The 25,910-nt window shown below is 37.2% G+C and overlaps 1 protein-coding gene across 49 annotated transcripts in view; it reads left to right on the forward strand.

Annotated features, from left to right (window-relative positions):
* HMBOX1 (homeobox containing 1) overlaps positions 1–25,910 on the forward strand; it is a 164,431-nt gene that overhangs the window by 133,005 nt on the left and 5,516 nt on the right. For 48 of the 49 annotated variants that reach the window (XR_012417171.1, XR_012417177.1, XR_012417173.1 and 45 more), the window contains one exon: positions 23,750–23,832. Coding sequence is in view for 38 of the 49 variants with exons in the window: in XM_005562957.5 (XP_005563014.1) it covers positions 23,750–23,832 (83 nt within the window). In the remaining 11 variants the exon portion in view is untranslated. Of the gene's footprint in view, positions 1–23,749; positions 23,833–24,587; positions 24,807–25,910 lie in introns of those variants that run through there. The other variant, XM_074000618.1, reaches the window with a different exon arrangement.

Consider the following 25,910-nt stretch of genomic DNA (forward strand, 5'->3'; position numbering starts at 1 on the left):
ATAGTGACTTAAACACCCAAGAATTCTCAAAATGTGTTTATAACACAGTAATTTCACTATATTTCCCAAGTGGGAAACAGCTTAAGAAAAAGAAACACCAAAAAAATCTTACACTGTTTCTCCTGAATTTGGTGTCATAGATACTGCTATTTAGATACTATTTTTATTTATATAGCTAGATAGGTGTAGATATAGATGTAGGTACAGATAAAACAAATAGTCATATTAAAGTTATTAGGAACCAAGATTGTCAGTGCAAAGGAAAAGAGAAATATAAAATCAAAAGATTTAAATAAAACACTGTAGTCTTCTGTGTGTATGTTTGCATAGAGATAGAAATTTATCTTGATTTAAAAAAAAACAGCCTTAGTGAAATACAATTCATCTATTTAAAGTGTACAATTTAATGCTTTTTAGTATATTCACAGAATTATGCAACCATAACCTCAGTCAATTTTAGAACATGTTTATCAGCCCCCTTCCCTTTTTGAGACAGAATCTTGCTCTGTTGCCCAGGCTGGAGTTCAGTGACATGATCATGGCTCACTACAGCATCAACCTCCTGGGCTCAAATCTTTCTCCCACCTCAGCCTCCTGAGTAGCTGGGACTATAGGCACGCACCACCATGCCTGGCTAATTTTTATATTTTTGTAGAGACAGGGTTTTGCCATGTTGCCCAGGCTGGTCTTGAACTCCTGGGCTCAAGAGATCCACCCACCTTGGCCACCTACAGTGCTGGGATTATAGGCATGATCCACCGCTACAGCACCAATTTTAGTAACCATAAGATTGATCAGTGAATTCAGTGTTACTTTCTTGATTCACTTATTAGAAAATCCCCTATTAACCATCTGCCTAATAGTTTTAGAGCATTGATTCTTAAATCTGGATGCATATTAGGATCACCTGAGGAGCTTTAAAAACAAAACAAAACAAAACAAAAACTTATCAGGGGGCTTCACCCCTGACGGACTGAATCTTAATTTCTGGGTGTAGAGCCTAGGCAGAGATATATTTTGAAAAGTTCCCAAGTGATTCTGAAGTGTAGGCAGGACTGAGAATCACTGTTTTGTTATCTATTGATGATTGCTTCCTAGTCATTTTTTCCATAAGGAGTCACAAAATTGTTGTATTGAAATTTGTTTATTTCTTGTACATTAATCAGCTGGAATTCTGTAAAGAACTTTCCCTCATCAACTCTTTGGTTACCCTGAAATGTACTCCCTCACAAATGTGTGACGGCAGGGAGGGAGCTAACATGTAAGTAATTGTGGAACTGAGAACTGAATGCTGTTATGACAAAAGGAGCATGTAGAGAAAAGTGGGAAACTACACCGAAGTGGTAGCATTTTGGCTGCATTCAGATGAGGGATAGGAGTTCACGAGTTAGAGAAAAGGCATTATAATGTTAGGAGCATTCTTACTTTGATTATTCAGAACTTGGTTATATTGTGCATTCTATAATCAAACAAGCACCGTGTTTAATTATACCATAAGCGTTGGCATTCGGGCCTTATGTAGGAGATATATCTGATTAGATAATAGTGGTGGGAGTATGGATAATGGACAAGAAATCAATCAAGTATGTATTTTAACACATACTACATGCGTATAATTGGAGAAATAAATGTAATATATATCTAAGTTATAGTATCTCCCTTCGTAAATCTTAAGGCAGTGATAGCTTACATTTGAATAGGAATTTAATTACTATACAGTTACTGATCTTATTGATAATTATATGAAATTATTTAAGTTTCAGAATTCTGTACTGTAGGTATTTTATTTGCAGTTTATATATAAGAGCCTCAGAGAAAGGAAGTGACTAACTCATATGCAAATGGATTAGAGCAGGGGTCCCTAACCCCCTGGGCTGTGGACCTCCACACAGCAGAAGGCAAGTGGCAGCAGAGCAAGCATTACTGCCTGAGCTCCACCTATTATGAGATAAGCAGTGGCATTAGATTCTCACAGGAGCTCGAACTCTATTCATTTTCATCCCTAAACCACCCTTCCTATCCCGCACCCCATCTGTGGAAAAATTGTCTTCCACGAAACTGGCCCCCTGGTGCCAAAAAGGTTGGAGAACACTGGATTAGAGGAGGGATAGATGGAGGCCAGCTTAGGAAGCTATTAGAGTAACCTGTGCATGACTGCTGAGGGCCTAAGCTATATTGTATAAGCAAAAGGATAGCAAATGGATAAAAAGTGATAGATATCAGAAAAAAAACGGAAGAAAAACAGTCTAACCTAGTTACACACTTTGGAATGACAAAACAGGAAGTATTTAAGAGTTTAGCATAGTGATTAGAGAGCATCTGGGAGACAGTACGTGCTATTAGAAAATGCTTTCACTGACCGGGCTCAGTGGCTCACGCCTGTAATCCCAGCACTTTGGGGGGCCGAGGAGGGCGGATCATGAGGGATCATGAGGTCAGGAGATCGAGACCATCCTGGCTAACGGGGTGTGAAACCCCGTCTCTACTAGAAAATACAAAAAAAATTAGCCAGGCGTGGTGACGGGCGCCTGTAGTCCCAGCTACTCTGGAGGCTGAGGCAGGAGAATGACGTGAACCTGGGAGGCGGAGCTTGCAGTGAGCCCAGTTTGAGCCGCTGCACTCCAGCTTGGGCGACAGAGCGAGACTCCATCTCAAAAAAAAAAAAAAAAAGCTTTCACTTTGGGCAAATCATTCAGCATCTCTGGGTCCCAGTTGCCACATTTATGAAGAGTTAAATATCATGATGAAGTAAAAAGATGGACTTCAGAGGCACACAGACTTAGGAATTAGTCACAGCTTCACTTTAATCTGTGGGAATTTCAGCTTTGTGTAAATGGAGATGGTTATTATGAGAAGAGTTATGAGAATTATTTGAGATAATATGTATAAATCACACAGTAGAATGCCTTTCTCATAACCCTTATTAGACCACTGTTCTTTTTCCATCTAAGCTTCTTCTAGTTTAATGCTTTGACTGTGAAGTCACCTCAAGATTTCTGTGTTAGGAGAGTTCAGTGGCACTAGAAATGGAGATTTGGGAGTCATCAATATATTAGGTACAGTTAAAGCCATGAGTGTGAATAAACTCTGGTTAAATATATCCACTTATATAGTTCGTGCATTTTTGCAGCAAAATGTGGCTGGAGAAAAACTTAAAACCCTACTGACTGATCTCATTTTAAATTCATGACCATGAACCTCAAGTGGGTCTTTAATTCTGCCAAGCAGAATTAATATTATACCTTTCTGGTTTATTTTTTCCCACTCTCCTATAAGATTATTTCACACTTTCTTCTCTCTCTGCAAACTCCCCATCCTCATTCTCTCATGGTGACCTTGCTCATCATGAAAGGAAATGAAGAAAATAAAGCAATCAGAGACTGTCCACAAACTACCTACTTGCTACCATGTACACACACACACACACACACACAGTTTTCCTGCCTCTTAACATACCCAGAGCACTTCAATGATATGTATATTTCCTAGTATGTGTCTTGGTGCATCATTCATATATATGTGCGTTTTCTCCTTCTCTGACCTCATTCCACGGTGTATTCCACATATTTGACTTTTAAAATATTTAATTCCAGAAACATTTATTGTCACAAAGGACGGTATTCTGTGATTCCATTTAGATGAAGTATCTGGAATAGGCAAACCTATAGAGACAAAAAGTAGATAAGTGGGTCACCTAGGGCCAGGGGAGGATAGGGGTGTTGGGAGGGGTATGTGATGGCTAAGGGGTGTGTGTTTCTTTTTGGGGTGCTGAAGATTTCTAAAATCAGTTGTGGAGGTGCTTGTACAACTTTATGAATATGCTCAAAACTATTGTATGCCTTAAATAAGTGAAGTTTTTGGTATATGAATTATATCAAGCTGCTTTTTAAAAAACATTTATTCAGTGCACTATTAGAAGCTTCACATATACTTACTATTAGAAGCTTCACATATACTTACCCTCCGTATTTAATTCTCACTGCAGTCCTGGTTTTTCCTTTTTCTAATGAGGCAGTCAAGGCTCAAAGAGGTTGAATAACTAACTTCTTAGGACCACAAAGCTAACAAGTGTCCCAGTCACATGTAGATCTTTTTTTTTTTTTTTTTGGAGACAGTCTCACTCTGTCACCCGGGCTGCAGTGGCCAGATCTCAGCTCACTGCAAGCTCCGCCTCCCGGGTTTACACCATTCTCCTGCCTCAGCCTCCCGAGTAGCTGGGACTACAGGCGCCTGCCACCTCGCCGGGCTAGTTTTTTGTATTTTTTAGTAGAGACGGGGTTTCACCATGTTAGCCAGGATCTCCTGACCTCATGATCCGCCCGTCTTGGCCTCCCAAAGTGCTGGGACTACAGGCTTGAAGCGCCCGGCCACATGTAGATCTTTAACCAGTGCTATTCATAGATTTGAGTTCTTTTTATTAACTAAGAAGAATGTTATTTTAATTTGGGTATATACTGATTGTTTTTAATTCGTGGACTTGGGCTTTATTAACTCTAAAGTCTGATGTCCCTAGATTAATATATGTTGCAACCTTCCATTTGTTTAAGAGCATATGGGGATTAGAATGGGGAAAAGATGAAACAAGAATGGCAAAATGGTTGCTAATTGTTGAAGCTGGTATGTAGGGGATTGTGGGTTTATTATATTTTTGTGGGTTTAAAATATTTATAATTAAAAGGATTTTGTTTCTAAAAAGAGGACCTGACTAGATTTTAATGGATAAAATATATAATTGACTAATATTTATTCGTTTTTTAAATAAAGCATTTGCTGTGTGTTAACAGTAACCTAGGCTTACCTTAAGTAGTTTACATATTCTCAAGGGGAAAAAAGTCATCTATAGTGAATGTCTGGAATATCTGCATATGCAGATCATGTGATTCTACATGCTCAAACGTGATTCTACAAACCTAACTGTCCCATTTGTTCATTCATTCAATGAAGTACTTAAGGGCTGTGAGGCAAAGTGCTAGGAATAGAAAGAATAGATACATTTAAGGATGAGAAGAGTGAAAGGAGTAGAGCTGAAGAGAAGGTTTATGTCAGAAGTAGTTTTGGAGGCTTCATGGCCTAGGAGAGTGACTTCTAATATACTCTTTCCTTACTAATCTTTCAGCAATTTGGGCTAGATATTCCTTTATCTTTGGAAACAGGCGTGTCTCTAGAGCATTAGCGTATGTGACTGGGACACAAAAGAGTAAGACCTGGCTATAGCACCTATTCTGGTCACAAGGGAGGAAGGTAAAATAAGCCTCCAAATCTCCTTACAGGTTTTTCAGCCCAACTAAGCAAGAACGAAAGAGAAGCAACAACTTGGAAAAAAGCTTTGACTGGATGCAGGCATAAATGTGAGAATACCTAGCAGTGATAGATAGAAGCAATAGAATATAATGGTTAATAGTACCAGCTTTGGGGCCAAATTTATGTGGAAAGGTTACTTATTGCTATCATTTTTAATCAGAGTGGCTAAATGATGACCCTGTATTTGGGTGTATCCAGGAACATGCAAATTAAATTCTAATGAAGGCAAATGAATACCTCTGTTTGTAATGAAAACTATTGCATGTTTTATTTTTCTTTTGGATAAGTATATTTAATATGTTTTTGTTATTAAATTCTGTTCATGTTCATCTTCAGTGAGCAATATGAAATAAAATCATTAGTAAAACCTAGAACCCTCTGAAATTATACGGAAAATATTTTGTTTTTGTTGTTTTAACCTCTGTCAGTCTCCAAAACAACTTTAAAAAATTAATCCAAAATATTCTCCCAGGCAAGGAATCAGCATTAAAAATTTTAGCTTGAGAGTATCTCTTTCCCCCAAATTTAAGCATCTAAAAATCAGGTCTTACAATAAAAGTGTCTTCATGAACAAAAATAGCATCACAACCACAATACTATAACGAATCAAAATTATATCATAGTTTTAAATTTGGTGTCACTGCTGTTAACCTGACATGTATATAATCTGAATTAGAGGCATGCATCTAATAACCAAGTGGATTTTATTCAAGGATGCTTTACATACTGGGAGAACTAGCATGGAAGAGACAAATCAGCTTGTAAAACGATTTCTAGAACATTGCTTGAGGTTTCTGTAATTTAATTTTCTTGGTCTTTACTGCATTTTGGAATTCTTCCCAGGAGAATTTATTAGTACATAGACTTTGGTTTCGGTGTCTTTCCTTTCTCCTTTTTACTTTTAATTTTTTCAGTGAAGGTTAAGACTAACAGTTCCAGAAACTAAATTCTATATTTAACTGCAGACTGGGTGTGGTTGGTTCAGACAACTGCAGTGCAACTTGCCTAGTGTTTTGCAAGTCATCAAAACCCTGACCTGCAAAGAACATTTCTTTTCCTAGTCTTCTGACTCTGAACTATGCTGAGCGATGATATGATGATCTGTAGTAATACTTTCGTATGTGTAAAGACAAAAGAGACTCATAGGTTCAAGCTTCAAGTGACTGTGGAAGATCAGTTTCTTCTGTGTTCTTTTATAGCAATCTCTGAATAATATTAACCTGCCCTATTTTCCTAGTGTCACTTCCTGTTATTCTTTTATTACCTTTATTAACCACTGTGAGATTTTAAAAATATTTACCCAGGAAGCTCTCTCCACTTCTTCTCTCGTTTCATGAAGCTATGCTTTCATTTAATATATTTTTTCTTGTTTGCTTTATATAATTTGAGGCTTTCTTAATTGTCATTTAAAAATGAAGAAATAACTTCTAGTAGGATTTTCCCCATCTTAAAAAAAAACACTCTACCTCTTGAAGAGAATCCTGTTACTTTGCAAAATGCAAAAATAATCATGTTTTTCTTCCTTAGCAGTATCCTCACTTTGTTATGGCATTGTGATAGTGATGCTATTTTGTTTATATCTTTCATTATTCTGTATAATGTACCAATATGTATATCACTTATGCAGAAACCTATGGAGTTAGAGACCCTTCTAATGTCAGTAAGATTACTCCTAGCCAGAAAAATAATTAGAGCAGAAATACTTATAAATCCTTTCTAATATTGCTCTTCTGAGAAATTAAAACCTATCTGGATGTTTCTTTGGACAGCAGCTTGTGTCATGTGAACAGTAAGTGACTTTTGCTCTTGTTGTACAAAAAAATATAAATTGCATCTACTGACCACTGATTCCATGTAAGCAATCCAGGTGTAAGCTGAGAGCCTTCCTTTGATTTCATTTACCTATATTTGGTCACCATTACTGCAAAGAATAAGGAAGTGACCCTAAAGATCATCTAGTTCAGTTTGTTGTTTAGATCAAGAACCTGTAATTCAAAGAGACTAATTAACTTGGTTACATTCACAGAAGAAATAAGATTAAGTTGCTTACTTTGAGACTTTACAGTTATGGGAACCGTAAAATGTGATTTGAAAAATAATTCTACTCGTTGAACTTCTTAGCCCTTTATCTTCCTTAACTTTTATGTGGTAAACATTTATTGACTGTTGCTAAGGTTTAGACTAAGAATTGGGACACAGAGATGAGGAAGACAAAAGTCCTTATTTCATTTAACCCAGATTTCTTCTCTTTGTTTCTTTATTCTTGTTTCTCTTAGGCCCCCTTATTATTATTATTTTTGTTTATTTTCATTCCTAAACTCCTTTCTGTATCTTCCTCTTCCTCACCTTCTGGTACTTTAGTTTGCCAAAAAGACTTCTGTCCATTTCTTTTTTCTTTTCTTTTACACTTTTTTCTTTTAAGCACACCCTCCAACTCTGTTCTTGGTTTTGTTGATTATAATGTAAAACTGAAGTATGTGCTTTAGTGTATCTTATACTTTCTGAATAAAGTATTAGGTTCCAGTTTTTTTTTTTTTTTCATGTAAAAAACAAAATTGTTTTCATTTAAAAAGCAAATTTTTTTTTTTTTTTTTTTTTTTTTTTGAGACAGAGTTTTGCTCTTATTGCCCAGGCTAGAATGCAATGGCGCGATCTCGGCTCACCGCAACTTCCGCCTCCCAGATTCAAGTGATTCTCCTGCCTCAGCCTCCCAAGTAGCTGGGATTACAGGCATGTGCCACCCCAGCCCCAGCTAATTTTGTATTTTTATTAGAGATGGGGTTTCTCTATGTTGGTCAGGCTGGTTTCGAACTCCCAACCTCAGGTGATCTGCCTGCCTTGGCCTCCCAAACTGCTGAGTTACAGGTGTGAGCCACCACGCCTGGCCGATCAATACCTATTTTTAAAATCAATTTGTAAATGTTATATAATTTCTTAAAAGGTCCTTCAAGTTATTAAAATTATTATATCACTCTATGCTATGATTGTAAATAATTTCCTGTTTTTGTGTAGAGTCTTTGTTTTCTCTGAGATTCTGTGGCTTTGGATAAGAAATTATTTCCCACCCTAGAATTAAATCTTTGGAAAATAACTGATTCTTAGCATAACAACACAAACAGACTAACTTCAGAAGACAAAATCACGTCATGCATATTCTCATGAGCTATCTTAATAGTTTGTTTAGCAATTGGCTTGGATTCTGGTTCCCTCACTTTTTATGGTTATGCATTACAGAAATGAAGTATCTTGAGGTTGCTGCAATCTGAAAATCCTAAGAAATTATTGTTCACCTACCTTTTTATCAGTCTAGGTAGTTAGAATTACTTCCTTCTTCCTTATAAATGAGAAAACTAAAAACTCACCTTCCTACTGCTTAGAAGAAATCAGCTTCTCTTATTTTTCAGTTTATCTCTAAAACTTGTTTCAGCGGTTTACAGTTGCAAAAAAACTTACATTTCATTTTCTTCTTTATTATGTTGCTGCTGAATTGAGCGAACTAGGTGAAGATATCTTCTTCATATGTCATAACAAAGAGCCCATGTGTCTGACCAAGATGGTAGTTATATTTGGATAGGAAATTCAGTGAATGTTTTTCCAGCTTCTTTACATTCACCTATTCACCTCTGATAGCTTTGTAGCAAGTGGCTAAGTCAGTGATGATGAATTTATTAAGTGGAATATCATCGTAAGATGACAGATATGGCCTATGTAAGTTTGAAGAAAAATGCAAATGAAATAATGTTAAGCAAAAGAAGAAACAGTATATTATAATAATGTAAAAAGCCATAAATATCCAAATATAAATAATGAGAGAAATAAATAAATAATTTACCTTAAGTTTTTTTTTTTTTTTTTTTCCTGATGACATAATGGTTAAAAACACAGACTTTGGAGTTAGAACAACTGGTGCTCCAGGCCCTACCCTCTTACTCACCAGCTATGTGTCCTTATGGAAATTGCTTGTTATAAACGATTTTAATAACCATACCTATCTAATAGGAGTACTTTGGTATGGCTTTAGGAACATACTTTTTCTAATAGTGTTGCTCCTCAACGCTGTACCCCGTGCTGAGGAGTACGGAAAGATTAGCTCCTAGCCCTGGCAGGCTCAGTCCATTGGAGGAGTCAGGTTAAAAATCTCACACAAGAGATGGGTACCAAGTACAATAAGGACACAGGAGAGTGGTGCAAGGAAAGGAAACCTTGAGGTCACAGTGGAGTGGGGTCCTGGAGAGCAGTACAGTTTCGATGGGGTGAGAAGAGGAAGAATGACATGGCCAGCAGTGGGAGCAGCATGTGCAAAGGCACAGAGACTGGAAAAATGAGGCTGCTGAGTGTCTGCTCAGTCGGGTGGGAAATGAGGCTGGGTGAGTAGGTTCTAGTCAGATTGGGAATGACCTTACATTGTGACATTTGCAACATTTGTCTTTCTCAAAGCATGCTATTTGTATCTATGTGAAGTATGTTCTTTTAATAACCAAAAAACAGTTTTCTTAATCAGTTTTTGGAATTGTTGGTGCCACTTTTCTCCCAGATATAAAACAGAAGTAATAACTCTTTTATGCCAATGATTCAAACTGTTTTGCGGGTGGGGAGTGGATTTTCTGTTAATATTTATAAAACATCCTGAGAATTAAAAAATTGAAACTGTTTTGAAAAATCTTTCTAGCCTTCCTTTTTAAAGACAGAAGCGTAAATAAGATTCCCCTTTCTACGTGATCAAGGAAACATCTTGAAATTCTAATCATTTTCAATTAGAAAGAAGAAAAAAAATCTTTTGATCCAAATTTTTTTTCCTGATTCATGTTACACAGGTACATTGTTAACAAAAATTAGATAATTCAGTTTTTCTTTAACTGACTTCTATTATAGAGGTACATTGCTAGGATGAAAATTTGGGCAATATCTTTGCCAGAATGAATTACTTCACCATCTGCTGAGTAAAGTCTACTTGGTATTTCAGTGGTGCAGTTTTTATGCTCCTTTGGGCTAGGGTTTGGTTATACTCGGCTGGTCTGTAGGCAGGCATAGTGCTATGTATGAAGTCTGATATTACAGAGTGTCACTTGAACTTGATCGAATATTTAAGAAGATCCTATAACTTTAACAACATTAGAAAATGTTACCACCCTTTTTCCCCCACCGTACATGCTAGACTCAACGTGGTAGATATGGTAGTGCAGTATTTTCTAATTTTGTTAAAATCCTAAGTCATTCAAATCAGTTTGATGATAAATAATAATAATCAGAAGATTTAAAGTGATCCAATCAAAATGACTCAAAAAAGCAGGAAAATTACTTTTGAATGCCTCAGTGTCGTTTTCCTTAGAACATTATATCATTTTCATCCATTTAAAAAAACATTTTGTGGGAGCAGAGTTGAGTCCTTTAAAATGTGATGTTTGTCCTGGCCTGTAATGAACGAGGATGTAAAACATGCACTCTGCCCTCCCTTAGGTTGTTTTGCCACCACTGCAACCCCTGGCAAGCTGGTCTTCCTTCCCCTCTCTTCTGATGTCATTGCTGTTCTAAGAGAACATGCTGGAAGAATGCACTATAAATTTTGGAATTAATTATGCTGGAAGTTGTATTTTAAAAGGAGTTTACCCTCTTTTATACTCCTTATGGAATGACTCGGGTGGAACATAATGAACTACACCTCCTGTATCTCTCTACAAATAGAAGGCAGTTCTTAACATTTATATGAGACAGCAGGAGCCTGGACATGACCTCATTTCAATCCATTAGACTATTTGAGGAAAAAACAAAAAACTTTCTCACTTATTGACAGGTAAAGTTATCCCAATCCATTTCTCATAGCCAGTAAGAAGATGAACTGTGCTTAAATGCATTTTAAAATTGGCAAATTATACTTCCTGGTTCCTTTTTGGTCAAACAAATAGCCAGAAGAGAAATTATCATGATGTTTTTGAGGCAGATTAAAAATTTTCCCTATCCTCATAGAGATGCTTTGCCAGCAGTTTCATATTGTACAAATGGTATACCCCTTATTTCTCTAGTCCCCAAGCCAATTAAACAGGGCAAAAGACCCCATGTTCCTCATAACAATGTTCTGTGGCCACAGTTTACAAATAAATTAAGCATAGTTAGGTAAATACTGGTATTGTATATAACGAGTGACCAGTTAAGTATATGATTCATCCCAGAGCAGAATTCTAGGCATCATATTATAAACATTAATACCAAGGGAAATCAACTTATAGATGAATTGGAAAATCTTCACAGAAAACTAGTGAACCTTCAAAAACTCAAGCAAATATGTATTGAGCTTCTACTTTGTACCAATCATTGTAATAGATACTGGGCAATACAGTAATTAACAGGACAAATGTGGTTCTGGCCTTAATGGCATTAAGAAATCATTACTGTTATACTAAACATACACAACATGTACAGAGGCTTGTATATGTCTTTGGTGTTTGAAGATCTCAGTTGGTAGGATCTGAATGGACTGTGCTAGTTTAGTGGTAGGAGGCATCTAAAAGTGGTCTTAAGAGTATACTTTGAAAACCTAGGAGCCCTGATTATAATAGTGTCTCATCCAAATATTCTATTTAATTGGTTCCTACTTTGACATGTCATCCATTAAATTAAAATGCCAGATTAAGCTATGTTTCTGTCTTTCTTGACACTATTATGTGATTATCATCATCTTACTAGGCTTGTCATCAAAATATTTTTGCTCTGCAGTGTTATTGTGAAGAAATTTATTTAGCTTGTATACAGTTGATAAGATAACTTTCCAGCTCTGTCAGTATTAATATAAGTAGCACATTTTTTGGTCAGATGTGATCAGAATTAATTTGGCTTTTTAAAAGGCAATTGAGGGCCAGGCACAGTGGCTCATGCCTATAATCCCAGCACTTTGGGAAGCCGAGGCGGTTGGATCACCTGAGGTCAGGAGTTCGAGACCATCCTGGCTAACATGGTGAAACCCGTCTCTACTAAAAATACAGAAGAATAGGCCTAGTGGTGCGCACCTGTAATCCCAGTTACTTGGGAGACTGAGGCAGGAGAATCACTTGAACCCAGGAGGCAGAAGTTGCAGTGAGCTGAGATTGTGCCATTGCACTCTAGCCTAGGCAAGAGTGAGACTCCATCTCAAAATAAATAAATAAACAAACAAAGGCAATTGAAGACTCATTTATCTATATCCTGGTAGTTTGATTGACTCCCACCTAAAACAGCAGCAAACCTAAGAAAAAAGAAGTAAAAGTCTAGGTTTAAGAAAAAGTATTAAGTATCCCTGTATATAAAGTATTGTGTTTCTCCCTCTGCCTTCAGAGACATATCAGCATAATCCCAGACCAATGCACCTCTGATTCTTAAAAGAATCTATGCTGTTCTCCATGCTTGGTTTGCTGCTTATTGAGATAAAGAATTTGGATTGATCCCTGGGAGGACCAGCTCTCATTTTAGATACAGACAATACAATAGCCTTTTAGCAAGAGGTAGTCATTTTGCAGAAGCATAGTATTGATCATAAGAAAAACCATGCAAAAAACAATGGATTGATCCGTATCAATCCTGTTCTGTTGATCTCCATGTTATAATAATTATTGATCAATCGTGTCAAGTTTGTAAGTGACCAGTTTATAATTCAGCACTTTAAAAAAAAAAAGAATAGATTCCCTGCCTTGGGACACCTTGTACACCATGAATGAGAAACTTAATTCTGGGTCACCTTACAAACCTCTTTGGTAAACCTACTTCCTACCAGTGAAGGCTGACAAAACAGAGAGAGCAAGATGCAGCTGGCATCTAGCTAAAGTGGAGCAAATGGAGGAAGGAGTATACCACTACCTGTGCCCTAGGAGTTTGGGAACTGGTTAAGTGCAGTTTACTCTCCAAGGTACCGTGGCTTCCACTGGTATGACCTTAGTTATCACTCACATTTGGTCTTTTCATTAGGAAACTAAGAAATCCACAGACTAACAAAACCAAACACTGCCCTCTTGTGCATGTTCTTTTTCTTCATTATTTAAATAAAATGGAGGGCTAAGCAAATACTTGCTAAATTCAGTGGTAGTCAAAAGACATGTTTTAGGAGAAATACTGTTTCTCAGTTTTTCTTTAAGATTTGGTTCAAATTTGTCAGTTTTACTGTTTTTGTGACAACTCTAGAAAATTGTCTCCATTCTTTTCATGGTCTTCACAGACATAATTAAAAGATAGTACACATTAGAAGGAAAACCAATTATTACATAGTAATAAGACTCACACCAAACCTCTAATATGGTAGCACTTCATTTAAGACTGCATGTTTTAGGACAAGTGATAGCCAGTGTTGTTTTGAGGGCTTAGTAATAGGATAAAGTGTACTAAAAACTCACCTTCTAAATCCAGTGTTATGCTTGACACCTGTTTATCAATTAGCAAGTGGGATCTAGTGGCTATTAGCATGCTGCAAGTAAATGAAACATTTAAACATAGAGTCTTTGCAGTGAAGGGCCTGGGGAAAGGAAAACTTTATGTTAGGGCACATTTCATACATGGTATCCATAATTCTCATTCTCATGTATGGATTTTTTTCTTTTTTTTAAACAAGTAAAGAAAAGCATCCTACCATCCTGATAATGATTTGGAAGCTTTGTTTTCTGCTAGTGTCTGAAGAGGTACTAACTCTTCTAAGATAGGTTAACTGTGTAGTAGACACACTTAATGGGTGTTGATGTTCTGTTTCAAGTGAGAAGTCCCAGGGTTTATTTAATTCTCCTCTGCCCAGGAAAAAAGGGAGGTCAGTGTTATGGTTGTGTCTCCAGAGCAATTAGATTTCCTTTCCCAAAGAGGAAAAGGCAAGGCTAGATGAGATGTAACTGTGGTCCTTTGGCTATCACGAGTTTCTTTCTGGTGCCACCACATCTTTGCTTCCAGGAACTCTTGTGAAATTAACAGAAACTTGGTCTAGGTGATTCATTGATACAGAGATTTGCATTACATATGTTAAATGATGTCAGAAACAATACCATGTCTCTTAGCTGAGTAATGGCTTTTCCTGATCTAGTGAACTAAGTCAAGAAACCTGAGTTACAGGTCACGTGACCTTGAGCAAGTCAGTTCTCTCTGGCTCTTCATTTGCAACGTTCATGTCCTCCCCTGCAAAATAAAGAAGCTTTCAGCTTAAAGGTCTTTGATTCTTTGTCAGATCTACTCTGTGTTACATCTAAATCCATGTGTAATGAGCTGTGTTATGGGATTCCATAGGCATTTGTAAATTAGGCTTCAAGAATTCACTTTCCCATGTGAATCTCTTCCTAGGTCAGTACTTATTTTTCCGTTTAGAACTCTCTTCTCTTTTCACAGGCTATTCTATTTTAAAACCTTAAGATGCTGCAAAGTCATGAAAACTTACAGCTTCTTCTGTAACAGAACTCATTTATATTTTAGCTTGTGCTCACACCTTCTAAAAGGTTGATATGGACAGAGCCATTATTTATTTTATTAAGTCCTCATGGAGTTAAAAATAAGCTCATCTGTAAAAAATACATTAGTATAGAACATCTTTTGTTTGTTATTCCTCAGTGTGTATGCAAAACAAACTTTTAAAATGTAAGTTGGTTTGTTGCTAAAAGGCATTAAGATAGGCTAAAGTTTATTATTTAAGAATAATTTTAATCTAATTCCATTTTGCTGATACTTTAAGACAGCAAACTTTATTTTCAAATAATGCTTTTCTAAATTATAAAATTAGCACATGCTTAATATATAAAATTGAGGGATACACAAGAAAATATAAAGAAAATTAAAATACCTCTTAATACCACAATCCAAAGATAGTAACTGTTAACATTTGGCATATTTCATTTGGGTCATTTTTCTGTGTATTATGTATATATCTACACATCTTTTCAAACAAAAGATGATTGTGCCAGATATGTAGTTTTATACTTTCTCACTTATATGATCTTTGAAAACATGATTTTCATTGACTAAATCCATTTTAAGAATATCCTCTTATTTATTACCCAGTCCCTGGTGGTTGGATATGGAAATCATTTTGTTTATTTCCAGAGATCATTTATCACATAGATACTCTCAAATAGGAGATGGGACTTAGGTTCTAAAGTATGTTAGTTTAAAGCTGGTTTTTTTCCTTCTTCTGAAAGAGTAATCTTTCTTCAAAAAGCAGGTCTTTCCTGCCCACTGCCCAGTAAGTTTACTTGGTGATGAAGAAATACACACTGAATTGTACTTAGTGGGACATGTCTGGCAATTCTAAAACCTTATTTTGGATAACTGAAATGATGAGGTTTAAATATCTCTTTAGCAGAGATAGTTCACAGGAAGGCACAGAAGAACATGTTCATTTACATGGCATTATCCCTTGCTTGGAGAGTCAGTCTCTGTCTTTTCTATTTGTTCATGCAGACACAAAAGAAGGAATTCTTTGGCTGCAATTTTTATAGACTTCAGTGTTATTGAAATGAAAGTGGTTCAAGGACATTTCCATTTGTTACTAGCTTATGGTTTCTCATCTCATGTAAATTATTTTGCCACTTTTCATTTTAATTCTTTGCTGTCATTGTCTGGCAAAAGATCATTTGGTTTCTCCCTGTGAAGACATTCACTGATCACTCAGCCGACGGTGTCCTTTGTCTGTAGAAGTGTAGTGCCCTCCGGATTTATTTTATCACTTTTTTATTGCTACCTGTGGACTTTTGTTTATACTTCTTTTCCTGTTTTGTCTTAGGAAATGTCTAGGGCTATATACATTTCATATGGACTAGAAGTATGTTTTGAGCTCCAGAGTTTCATTTCAGAAACAGGTCCCCTTTAGAGTCCAGCAGCCAAGTTCTCTTACAGTTTATCCACTTGGTAACAGAAATTTCTAGTCCTTCAGAATAATCTAAAATGTTGGAAGGTGAATAACAGTGTGTACTGTTCCTAGGGCTGTCTTGAATGCATTTTATCACCATTCTGAAGCATCTCTTGAATCTCACCTTTCTTTTCTATGTCCAGGCCTCAACCTACTTCAGGCCTTCTCCACAGCCATCATCACAGCTGCCTAACTGGCTTCTGCCTCTAGTATCAGCAGAGATATTGCCCTACAAAAATAAGTTTGATCTTAGAATACCTCTGCTTTAAATTATAGCTCCCAGTTGCCTACAAAGTTAACTCCATACCCTTTAAAATCTGGACCCAACCTTTCACAACCCCCCCGTCATACGCTGTGTATTCTAGCCATACTAAACTCCTTCCCATTTTCGGAACATTGTAAGCTCTTTCGTGACTCTTTCACTGCCTTTGGATATCGTGTTGTTTCCTCTGCCTGACAACATTTCCCTGCACCCACCCTCTCTGCCCTGAAAACCCTTGCTATTTCTTCAAGACCCTGCCCAAATATACATTCCTCTCTGCTACCGCGGTACTGTATTCATACAACTAATACAATTTCTTTTACAATACTTCATAATATCTTCTTTATATACCTGTATCTCCTGGTGACTACTTGGGGAAGCTTTGTCTGGTTCACCTTTGCCACCATTTAGCCAACTGCCTGGTATACACTAGGACTTAACATTTTTGGGTGATTGAAATGAATGACTAATTCAGTATATTCAAAATCAAAGTTATTAGATCTATTTCCCAACTTCATTGGCAGTTCATTTTGGTTATATATAGCTCAGAAATAAACACAAATATCAAAAATAAATACAAATAAAACAAAAATAGCTTAGGCTAAAACCACCAAATTTACTTAGAGAAGATAATTGTACAAGATGGTGAAATCCTCACTTTCTCCTGAGATAGTCTGGGTTTTACCAAAAGTCTTAACTGAAACCACTGTTTTCTGTTTTCACCTTTGTTTCCTTTTCTCATTCATTTATTCCCTGGTGTATTCATTTATTCAACCATCTGTTCATTAGATACTTACTGTCTATTATATGCCAAGCATATTTTTTGGGCTTAAATACCTCCTTTTGTGAGTAGATAGAAACTATAGCCATCTTCCTCTTGATGCTTCCTTTTTTCTGAGCAATTACCATATCCTCCTCGTCAGAGCACATGTGAAAAAGATTCAGAGGATTTTAGTTGACATTAAATTCAGATATATATATATATATTATGTAGTGTGGTCCTAGAGTGGCCATATAATTTATTGTCCAAAGCGGGACACTCTGGGAGATTAAGATGGGATTTGTTAATAATCCAAGAAAACAGCACTATGTCAGGCAAACCAGCGTGTATGACCATCCGTCTGTAAGCCCTATAGCCTAATCACATCACATCACTAGTTGCCTTCTGTTTTTCAAGCATGTCTTAAGTTTTATACCTTCATATTTTTGTCTTTACTATTACTGTTGCCCTTGCCTCTCCAATGCCTGCAACCTGCTCACCCCTCAGAAGCCTGCCCAATTCAATGAGCTTTCCCAGATCAGCCCAGTCCATAGAGATATCACTCTTTTCTGAATTTAACATGTTGTTTTATACTTAATTAGAAGCTAGATGCATTTTATTTTGTCACAGTTATGTTTTGACTCCTTTTATTATTTAATGTTTTTATATCTTCTTCTCAACTGAACCATAATCAGGGCCCATATTTTGAAATTACTCATATCCCTCAAGTACAATGCCTTATGCATAGTCATGTAATACATAGTTGTTTGGTATTTTAATTTCCTGGTCTACCTTTATCTTTTCAAAAAACTCTTCTACTTATATCAATATTGTGTGTCTTTTCTCACAAAAAAGTTTTAAGAGTTTTGCAGTGAAAAATCTTATTACGTTTTAAACTTAAATTTTACCATGAGGTACTGTAAATGTCATTTTATCCATTTAGATTATACTCTGTATCTTGAATTAATATTTTTTAAACATTGAAACATTACAGAAATAGAGAAAGAAGAGAGTTGTGCTAACAGTCCTTTGTATACTCCTCCAGCTGCAATAGCACGTTTCAATGAAAATTCATATTTTTTAATAGGCCTACATTTCTTAATTACAAAAATAACAGGTCTTTAGTAGAGAAGAAAGGATTAATTAGTTACCAGACTTAGAGATTTAAAACCATATTGAATCAATTCTTATTTTCTTTAGCCTTTGATTTGGAAAAAGTTACTGATTTCCTTTTTTACTCTAGTCTTCTTTATTTTATATAGTTAGATCCTAAAAATACAGATTAATTTTAATCTTTAATTAAATTTAATTCATTTTAAACCTTTTTAACTCAGTACAAAAAATTATATATACCATGAATAACTGCAAATTCTAATTTAGCTTCCAGAGATAGCATGGCTTTATCTATTTGTCACAAGAACAGAAATCACAATCCTAATATTTTCTAGCTGGTCCAAATACACTTTCCAAACATAAATAGTTACAGAGTTGTATTAATCATTAAACTAGTTCTTAAATATTGTACTGTCTCTCCCAAGTTCTCTTCTTAAAAAGTAATTTATAAAAATAGCATGTGTTTATTTCAGAAATTCAACAGAGAAGTATATAAGGCAGAATGTCAATTTTTTAAAATTTTTTTCTTATTTCTCCAAGAAAAAGTGAAAATCATTCTTAATTGCCACCAATATTTTCCGTTTTTACCCCCATCCCCAACACTGTCACTTCTTGGAGGTAGTCATTGCTAACCCCTTAGTACGTATCCTTCAAGATCCATTTTGCAATACCTATTTGCCCTCGCTTGTTAGCAGTTCATTTACTGTGAGATCCATTTCTTTTGGAGGCCCCCACACTGGGTTGGTGGTGCCTTTGTCTATCATTATTGACTCATCAGCACTATCATTAGTGAGGAGTGCATGTGAGGATGAGTCAGACTTGTACCCTGGCATCATGTGGTTTTCAGTGCAACAGAAGACAGATGTATACAGTGATAACTGTAATACAAGATGAAAGATATATAAGAGAGGAATAGATGAAGTGCGGTGGGATCCATAGGGCAAAGAAAATACATTTGATTGGCCAAGAGGTGATATTTGAGGTGTACCCTGGAAAGATAAGATTTGCACTGCGGGGTGGGGGGAGGCAAAAAGCTGATGTACTTGCAAGAGAAAGGTATAGAGATGCAAGGAGTTTATAGAGTTATTCCATTTTCCTAGGTGGTAGCATGCATATATGGGAGTAGCAGATAAAGATGTAGAGGTTGTTTGCTGAGAATGATGGTTTCCAGCTGCATCCATGTCCCTACAAAGGACACGAACTCATCCTTTTTTATGGCTGCATAGTATTCCATGGTGTATATGTGCCACATTTTCTTAATCCAGTCTGTCACTGATGGACAGTTGGGTTGATTCCAAGTCTTTGCTATTGTGAATAGTGCTGCAATAAACATACATGTGCATGTGTCTTTATAGCAGCATGACTTATAATCCTTTGGGTATATCCCCAGTAATGGGATGGCTGGATCAAATGGTATTTCTAGTTCTAGATCCTTGAAGAATCGCCACACTGTCTTCCACAATGGTTGAATCAGCTTACAGTCCCACTAACAGTGTAAAAGTGTTCCTGTTTCTCCACATCCTCCCCAGCACCTGTTGTTTCCTGACTTTTTAATGATTGCCATTCTAACTGGTGTGAGATGGTATCTCATTGTGGTTTTGTTTTGCATTTCTCTGATGACGAGTGATGATGAGCATTTTTTCATGTGTCTGTTGGCTGTATGAATGTCATCTTTTGAGAAGTGTCTGTTCATATCCTTTGCCCACTTTTTGATGGGGTTGTTTGTTTTTTTCTTGTAAATTTGTTTGAGTTCTTTGTAGGTTCTGGATATTAGCCCTTTGTCAGATGAGTAGATTGCAAAAATTTTCTCCCATTCTGTAGGTTGCCTGTTCACTCTGATGGTAGTTACTTTTGCTGTGCAGAAGCTCTTTAGTTTAATTAGATCCCATTTGTCAATTTTGGCTTTTGTTGCTGTTGCTTTTGGTGTTTTAGGCATGAAGTCCTTGCCCATGCCTATGTCCTGAATGGTATTACCTAGGTTTTCTTCTAGGGTTTTTATGAGGTTGTTTAGAGGGGACTTTGAACACCTCTCTAATAAACCTTTGAGAATTTCTGAACAGGATAGTAACTAGAGATATGCTTTAGGAATATCAATCAGGCACTGGAGCGGGTACAGTGTCATCACAGGCTTTGCAGTCACTTGGAAGAAAAGTTATCACAATGAGGTGTACTGGCCAAAGAGCTATTGCTTAAAAGGAACCCGTAGGTCTTAGCAACTAGTGTATCCCATCAAGTCTAAGAAGGCCTTAGATTGTAAGACACACCTTATTTGACGTGCCAGTAAGGGAGACAGAACACCACCAATTATAAAATGCATCCTGACTTCAGAGATCACAATAATGAAGAAATATGTATTATAAAAACAGTGAAGTAAGATCACTGTATGGGCACATGGAAAAGATGAGATATGCAGGAAAGAAAGGAGAGAGTTGAGAAAATGAAAGGAAGGGGAATGAGGTCAAAGACAAAAGCGGAGAAGTTGACCTTGAAGAGGAGGAGAATGCATGCATCTTCCTCTGCCATAAGACAAATGAATGAGTAATGCTTAGAATATTGTACAAGTTGAGAAGCCAAGCAATTAACTCATATTAAATAATCTCCATCTTCATAAGAGAGAAAGCAAGGTCATCTGCAAAAAGTGACAGTGGTCAATTTGAGGGTTTGGGGTAAGAGAGTGCAAAGTTTTCAGGTAAATGGGGCAGGAAAGATGGGATATGAAAGGCAATTGGTTAGAAAAGACCAAAAGAATTCCGAACAGAAATGAGGGTCTCAGTTAAGGTTGAAAAATGTGGATTTATTAAAAAACCAATTGGCCCTATTTTATGACTTTGTCCAGGAACACTTGGTCCCCTGAGAAAAGGATGGAAGAAAATAAATGGAAGTTGCTTTCTGCAGGGTAGGAGATTGACTGGACAGGTATGGTGGAAGGACAGAAAAGCTAAAGAACCTAGTTTCTCTAAGGGAAGTTGCTGATTTCGCATGCCATGGAGTTCAGGCTAAGAAATGACAGGTGAAGCCCAAAGAGGAGTGAAAAACAGAGATTGTTTTTGTTTTTGTTTTGTTTTGTTTTTTTAACTGGTGGTTGGGAGAATTAAGGAGTTAAAATAAAGAAAGTGCAGAACAAATTATTTTGAAGAGGAGGCATAGGTAAATACAAAGTTGACTGGGGAATTTCAGAATTGAAGATCATGGAGGTAGAATTCCAAGGGTTAAGCCTTGAAGATAAAGTGTTGTCTTTTAAAGAACAGATGGGAGTATATCTCTGTGTATCTTGGAAACCTCGAAGGCACCCTGTTTATTTCAGTATGAAGTCTTCTTGAGGAACACACAAGGGTCCTCACAAACTGGCCCCATCCCACCTTTCCAGGCCACTATCTCATTGCTTTGTACAAGCCCTATGTTCTAGCCACATTTAACTCTTCTCTATGCCCAGAATCCTCAAAAGCTTTTATCTGCTATTTTGCCTTTGCATATGCTGTTCCCTCTTAAATAAAATGCTTTTCCTCCTCTTCTCTGCCTTGCAATCTCCTGCACATCCTCTAGACCTAATTCAGATGGCACTCCTCAGTGACGCCTTTCCAGGCTCCTGCCAACAACACTGAGCACACATTCATCCATGCTCCCTCAGTGCTCTGTCCGTACATCCTATGGCATTTCACCACAGGGTATTGACTTACATGTCTCTCTCTAGTGGACTGTGAACACTTCGGAGTCAGAAACTATGTCATCTTTCTTTATCCACAGTGACAAGCACATATTAGGTACTTAGTATCTGCTTTTGGTTAAATTTTGTGTAAATGAACTCATCCAGAACATCTCAGAAGTTATGACCTGTGCATTTAGGTCACCTGGAAATCTTGTTAAAATTCAGATTCTGATTTAGTAAGTCTGAGGTGGGGTCTGAGATTCAGCTCTTCTAACTGGCTCCTAGGTGACAGCCATGCTGTTAGTTCTCAGAGTTAATCCAAAGCTTCTTAGCCTAAGTAAATAGCAGACATAGAGCAGAGACAGAAGCCATTAGAAATGTGAAAGTGAAGCAATTATGAGGGTAGTGACTTGGAAAAATCCTCAGTATGCACACTGGAGTCCCAGAAATGACAGCAGAAAATGGTGCAGGAAGAGATGCTCAAATAAAGCAGAAGACCATGGTGGAGGGTGGTAGTTGACAAGACTGGGAGGATATAGCTATATGACGTAAGTTTTACAGAAGAAAAGGTAGTTAGGTGGGGACAGCTGCTGTGGGTCAGGACTACATCAGGTGAGACATCAGATGAGGTTAAATAAATAAATAACTACAGTGAAGGCATGCCCTCCGAGGAAGAGTGGGCGGTGAGAGGAGGGAGTCAGTGTTAGGAGCTGGGTTTGCAGGTCATCGTCAGGAAGGGCTGGGGCCTCCAAGTGCTATTCACAGTAGGATGGCATTTCCACCAGTGCAGACAGGAGTGCTGAAGGTTTAAGAAAGGCTGGATTACAGGGAAAGGGAAACCCGTGAAAAAATGGTAGGTGCTAGAATTTGACAGGGGCCCATTTCCTGATTGGAAGTTTCCAAGTTGAAACCATGAAAGTTCTCCTTTTCTTTTTTTAAACTCATGGGTGACTGAAAAAGTAGCACTAATAAGCATTCTATTCCCACATGCAGTCTGATGGGTCTGAGAATTCTAAGGATGGGTTAAGTAAATTTATTCTTTCTTTAAAGTACTATTGTTCTTTAAAAAGTGCAAAAGTAATACATACTTTTTTAACAAATGAAAAAGAAAATGTTTAAACTCCTCCCACTAAGCCCCCTCCCCACAAATCAGTAACCAGTATTTAAGCTTACTGTGTAGTCTTCCAGCTTTCATCTATGCAAACTTATGTACACATAGGAATTTTTAATTCTGTAATGATATTTTCATATTATTATTGGTATAATACCAATATTGAAAATAACAGTGTTTTCAGTATTATTCTGCGGATAGTTTTCCTCACTTAGAAATATGTCATAAATATCCCTCCAGGTCAGTGGACAGAACTCTTAACTTATTTTTTCCTACTAGTTTTAAATAGCAATGTATAAGTATAGATATCCCATAATTTGTTCTGCCATTCTCCTATTGATGGATACGTGGGTAATTTCAAATTTTTGCTATATCAATGACATCTTTTAATGAAGCACAGCAGTATGTAGACCTGTTCTGTCCCATATAATAGCCACTAGTCACATGGAGCTATTCAAATTAAAATTAAAATTAAATAAAATTCAAATTCCATCCCTGACATTAGCCTCCTTTCAAGTGCTCAGTAGCTATTTTTGAGTTTTGGCTACCATACTGGACAGCATAGAAGATTCTACTCTCACGGAACATTCCATTCGACAGCCTGGACCTAGACACTTACGTGTGGCATCTTACAGCACATATTTTTCAACGAGTTAGTGTTTTAATGAGAGTATGTTTGAAAAATAAAAACTTTGTGTTTGTATTGGTTGCATCTGCAGTTACTTCAATGAGAATCAATACCCAGATGAAGCAAAGAGGGAAGAAATTGCAAACGCTTGCAATGCAGTTATACAGAAGCCAGGTAAGGTCGCAGGCACAGCCTTGCTCTGCGGTGGTGCAGCACAGCGCTTGGTTACAGGTTGACATCTAGGACAGTTAGTCTTGTGCGTGCGTTGGCATAGTGCTCCCAGCTCAGTCTGTGCCATCCTTCAGCAGGTGACCAGTGCCCTGTCCTGCTCACACAGTACTTCTGAGGGATGTTTTTATGGTACTCAAAATCAAATGCTCACATAGGAGAATTTTCAAGGAATGACCCTACATGAGATGTGAGACCTTGAAATTACTATTTTTTTAATGTGTAGATTTCCTTTTCCAAGAATTTAGCTAAAAGATACTATGAAACAGTGTTAAAGTTTTAAATATTTAAGCAAGCTTTGTCAATATAAAATTAAGATAGAATTTTTTAAAACAATTGTTATAAATTGTAAAATGCTGTATTTCTCTTTGGGAAAAGAATTCTTTTTGTAGTTAGTTTCTATCTCCTTTACACATTGAGATGACTTCTGCTTGCTTAGCTAAGAAAAATTTAGGGCAGGTACCATTTTGAAGTCCTGTTGTTCCAAACTCAACAAACCCACTTAAATATTTCAAATGTATTTTCTTCCTTGTGCTAAAATGTTATTTCACATTTTACAGATTTTGTTAAACATAAACCATTTTCAGTTAATAGATCCAATTGATTTCCATGTCGCCAGTTATTTTGATTGGCCTAAAGGCTACATATGAAAGTATCAGTGTTTTATAAAATTAAGTAGACCTTCATTCTCCCTCACCCAGAAGCCAGACTTCTAGCAATGTAGACCCTACAAACTCTGCTCCAGTGACACATAAGTGAAAGGAATCTGTACCCTGTTTCAAACATGCCAAAAGTCCCAGCCCTAAAGCTGTGCAGAAACTTGAACTCTCCCTGGAACATGTTGCCCTCGTATCATCAAGACCCTAACAAACCTGCTTTCTGGTTTCTTCACACACTGGATTAATAGCTGAAAAACAAAAGGAAAGGTGAGGAGGGAATGTTACAGAGGGGTCTGTATTGGCAAGCATGGTACTATCCATAAAAAACCACATTGGACTTCTTGCCGGGTGTGGTGGCTCACGCCTGTAATTCCAGCACTTTGGGAGGCCAAGGCAGGCGGATCATGAGGTCAGGAGATCGAGACCACCCTGGCTAACACGGTGAAACCCTGTCCTTACTAAAAATACAAAAAAATTAGCCGGGCGTGGTGGCGGGCGCCTGTAGTCCCAGCTACTCGGGAGGCTGAGGCAGGAGAATGGCGTGAACCCGGGAAGCGGAGCTTGCAGTGAGCTGAGATTGCGCCACTGCACTCCAGCCTGGGGGAGAGAGTGAGACGCTGTCTCAAAAAAAAAAAAATCACATTGGACTTCAAAGATGGTAAATCTAAAATGCAACTTGAATTGTGCTATGTAGTCAAACCCAGTTACAATAATGGATAGTCATAGCGGCCTTCAGCCTTCAAGAAAACATGTATAATATCCTCTGTCCTAAGACAGCAGGTAATTAGTTAACATAAGGTCTTAAAGATGTAAGTAAATTTTTGTTGTCTGGATACTTGACAAAGAAGAACTTATCTTAGGTCGTTGTGTGGCTCACGCCTGTAATCCCAGCATTTTGGGAGGCCAAGGTGGGCAGATAGCTTGATCCCAGGAGTTGGAGGCTACCCTGGGCAACATGGTGAGACCCCATCTCTACAAAAACCACAAAAATTAGCTTGGTATGGTGGCTTGGGCCTGTAGTTCCAGCTACCCAGGGGGCTGAGGTGGAAGGATCACTTCAGCCCAGGAGGTCAAGGCTGCAGTGAGCTATAATTGCACCACTGCATTCTAGCCTAGGTAAGAGAGTAAGACCCTTTCTCAAAAAAATAAAAAAAGAGTAACTTATTCTGATACAATAATGGTAATTAAATGAAACCCCCATAGTACTGTCACATGAACATGGATCTGGCACCCTAGCCAACTGACTTTGTGGAATTCTCTAATATTATGTATGGCTTTCTGAATTGAAGCATGTTGTGTTACTAGTTGCTGTGTTTGTATTCATTTACATATTTATTCATTCAATAATTGGGGTGTGTACATGGT

The sequence above is a fragment of the Macaca fascicularis genome, chromosome 8 (assembly GCF_037993035.2).
Source record: "Macaca fascicularis isolate 582-1 chromosome 8, T2T-MFA8v1.1".
Taxonomy (NCBI): Eukaryota; Metazoa; Chordata; class Mammalia; order Primates; family Cercopithecidae; genus Macaca; species Macaca fascicularis.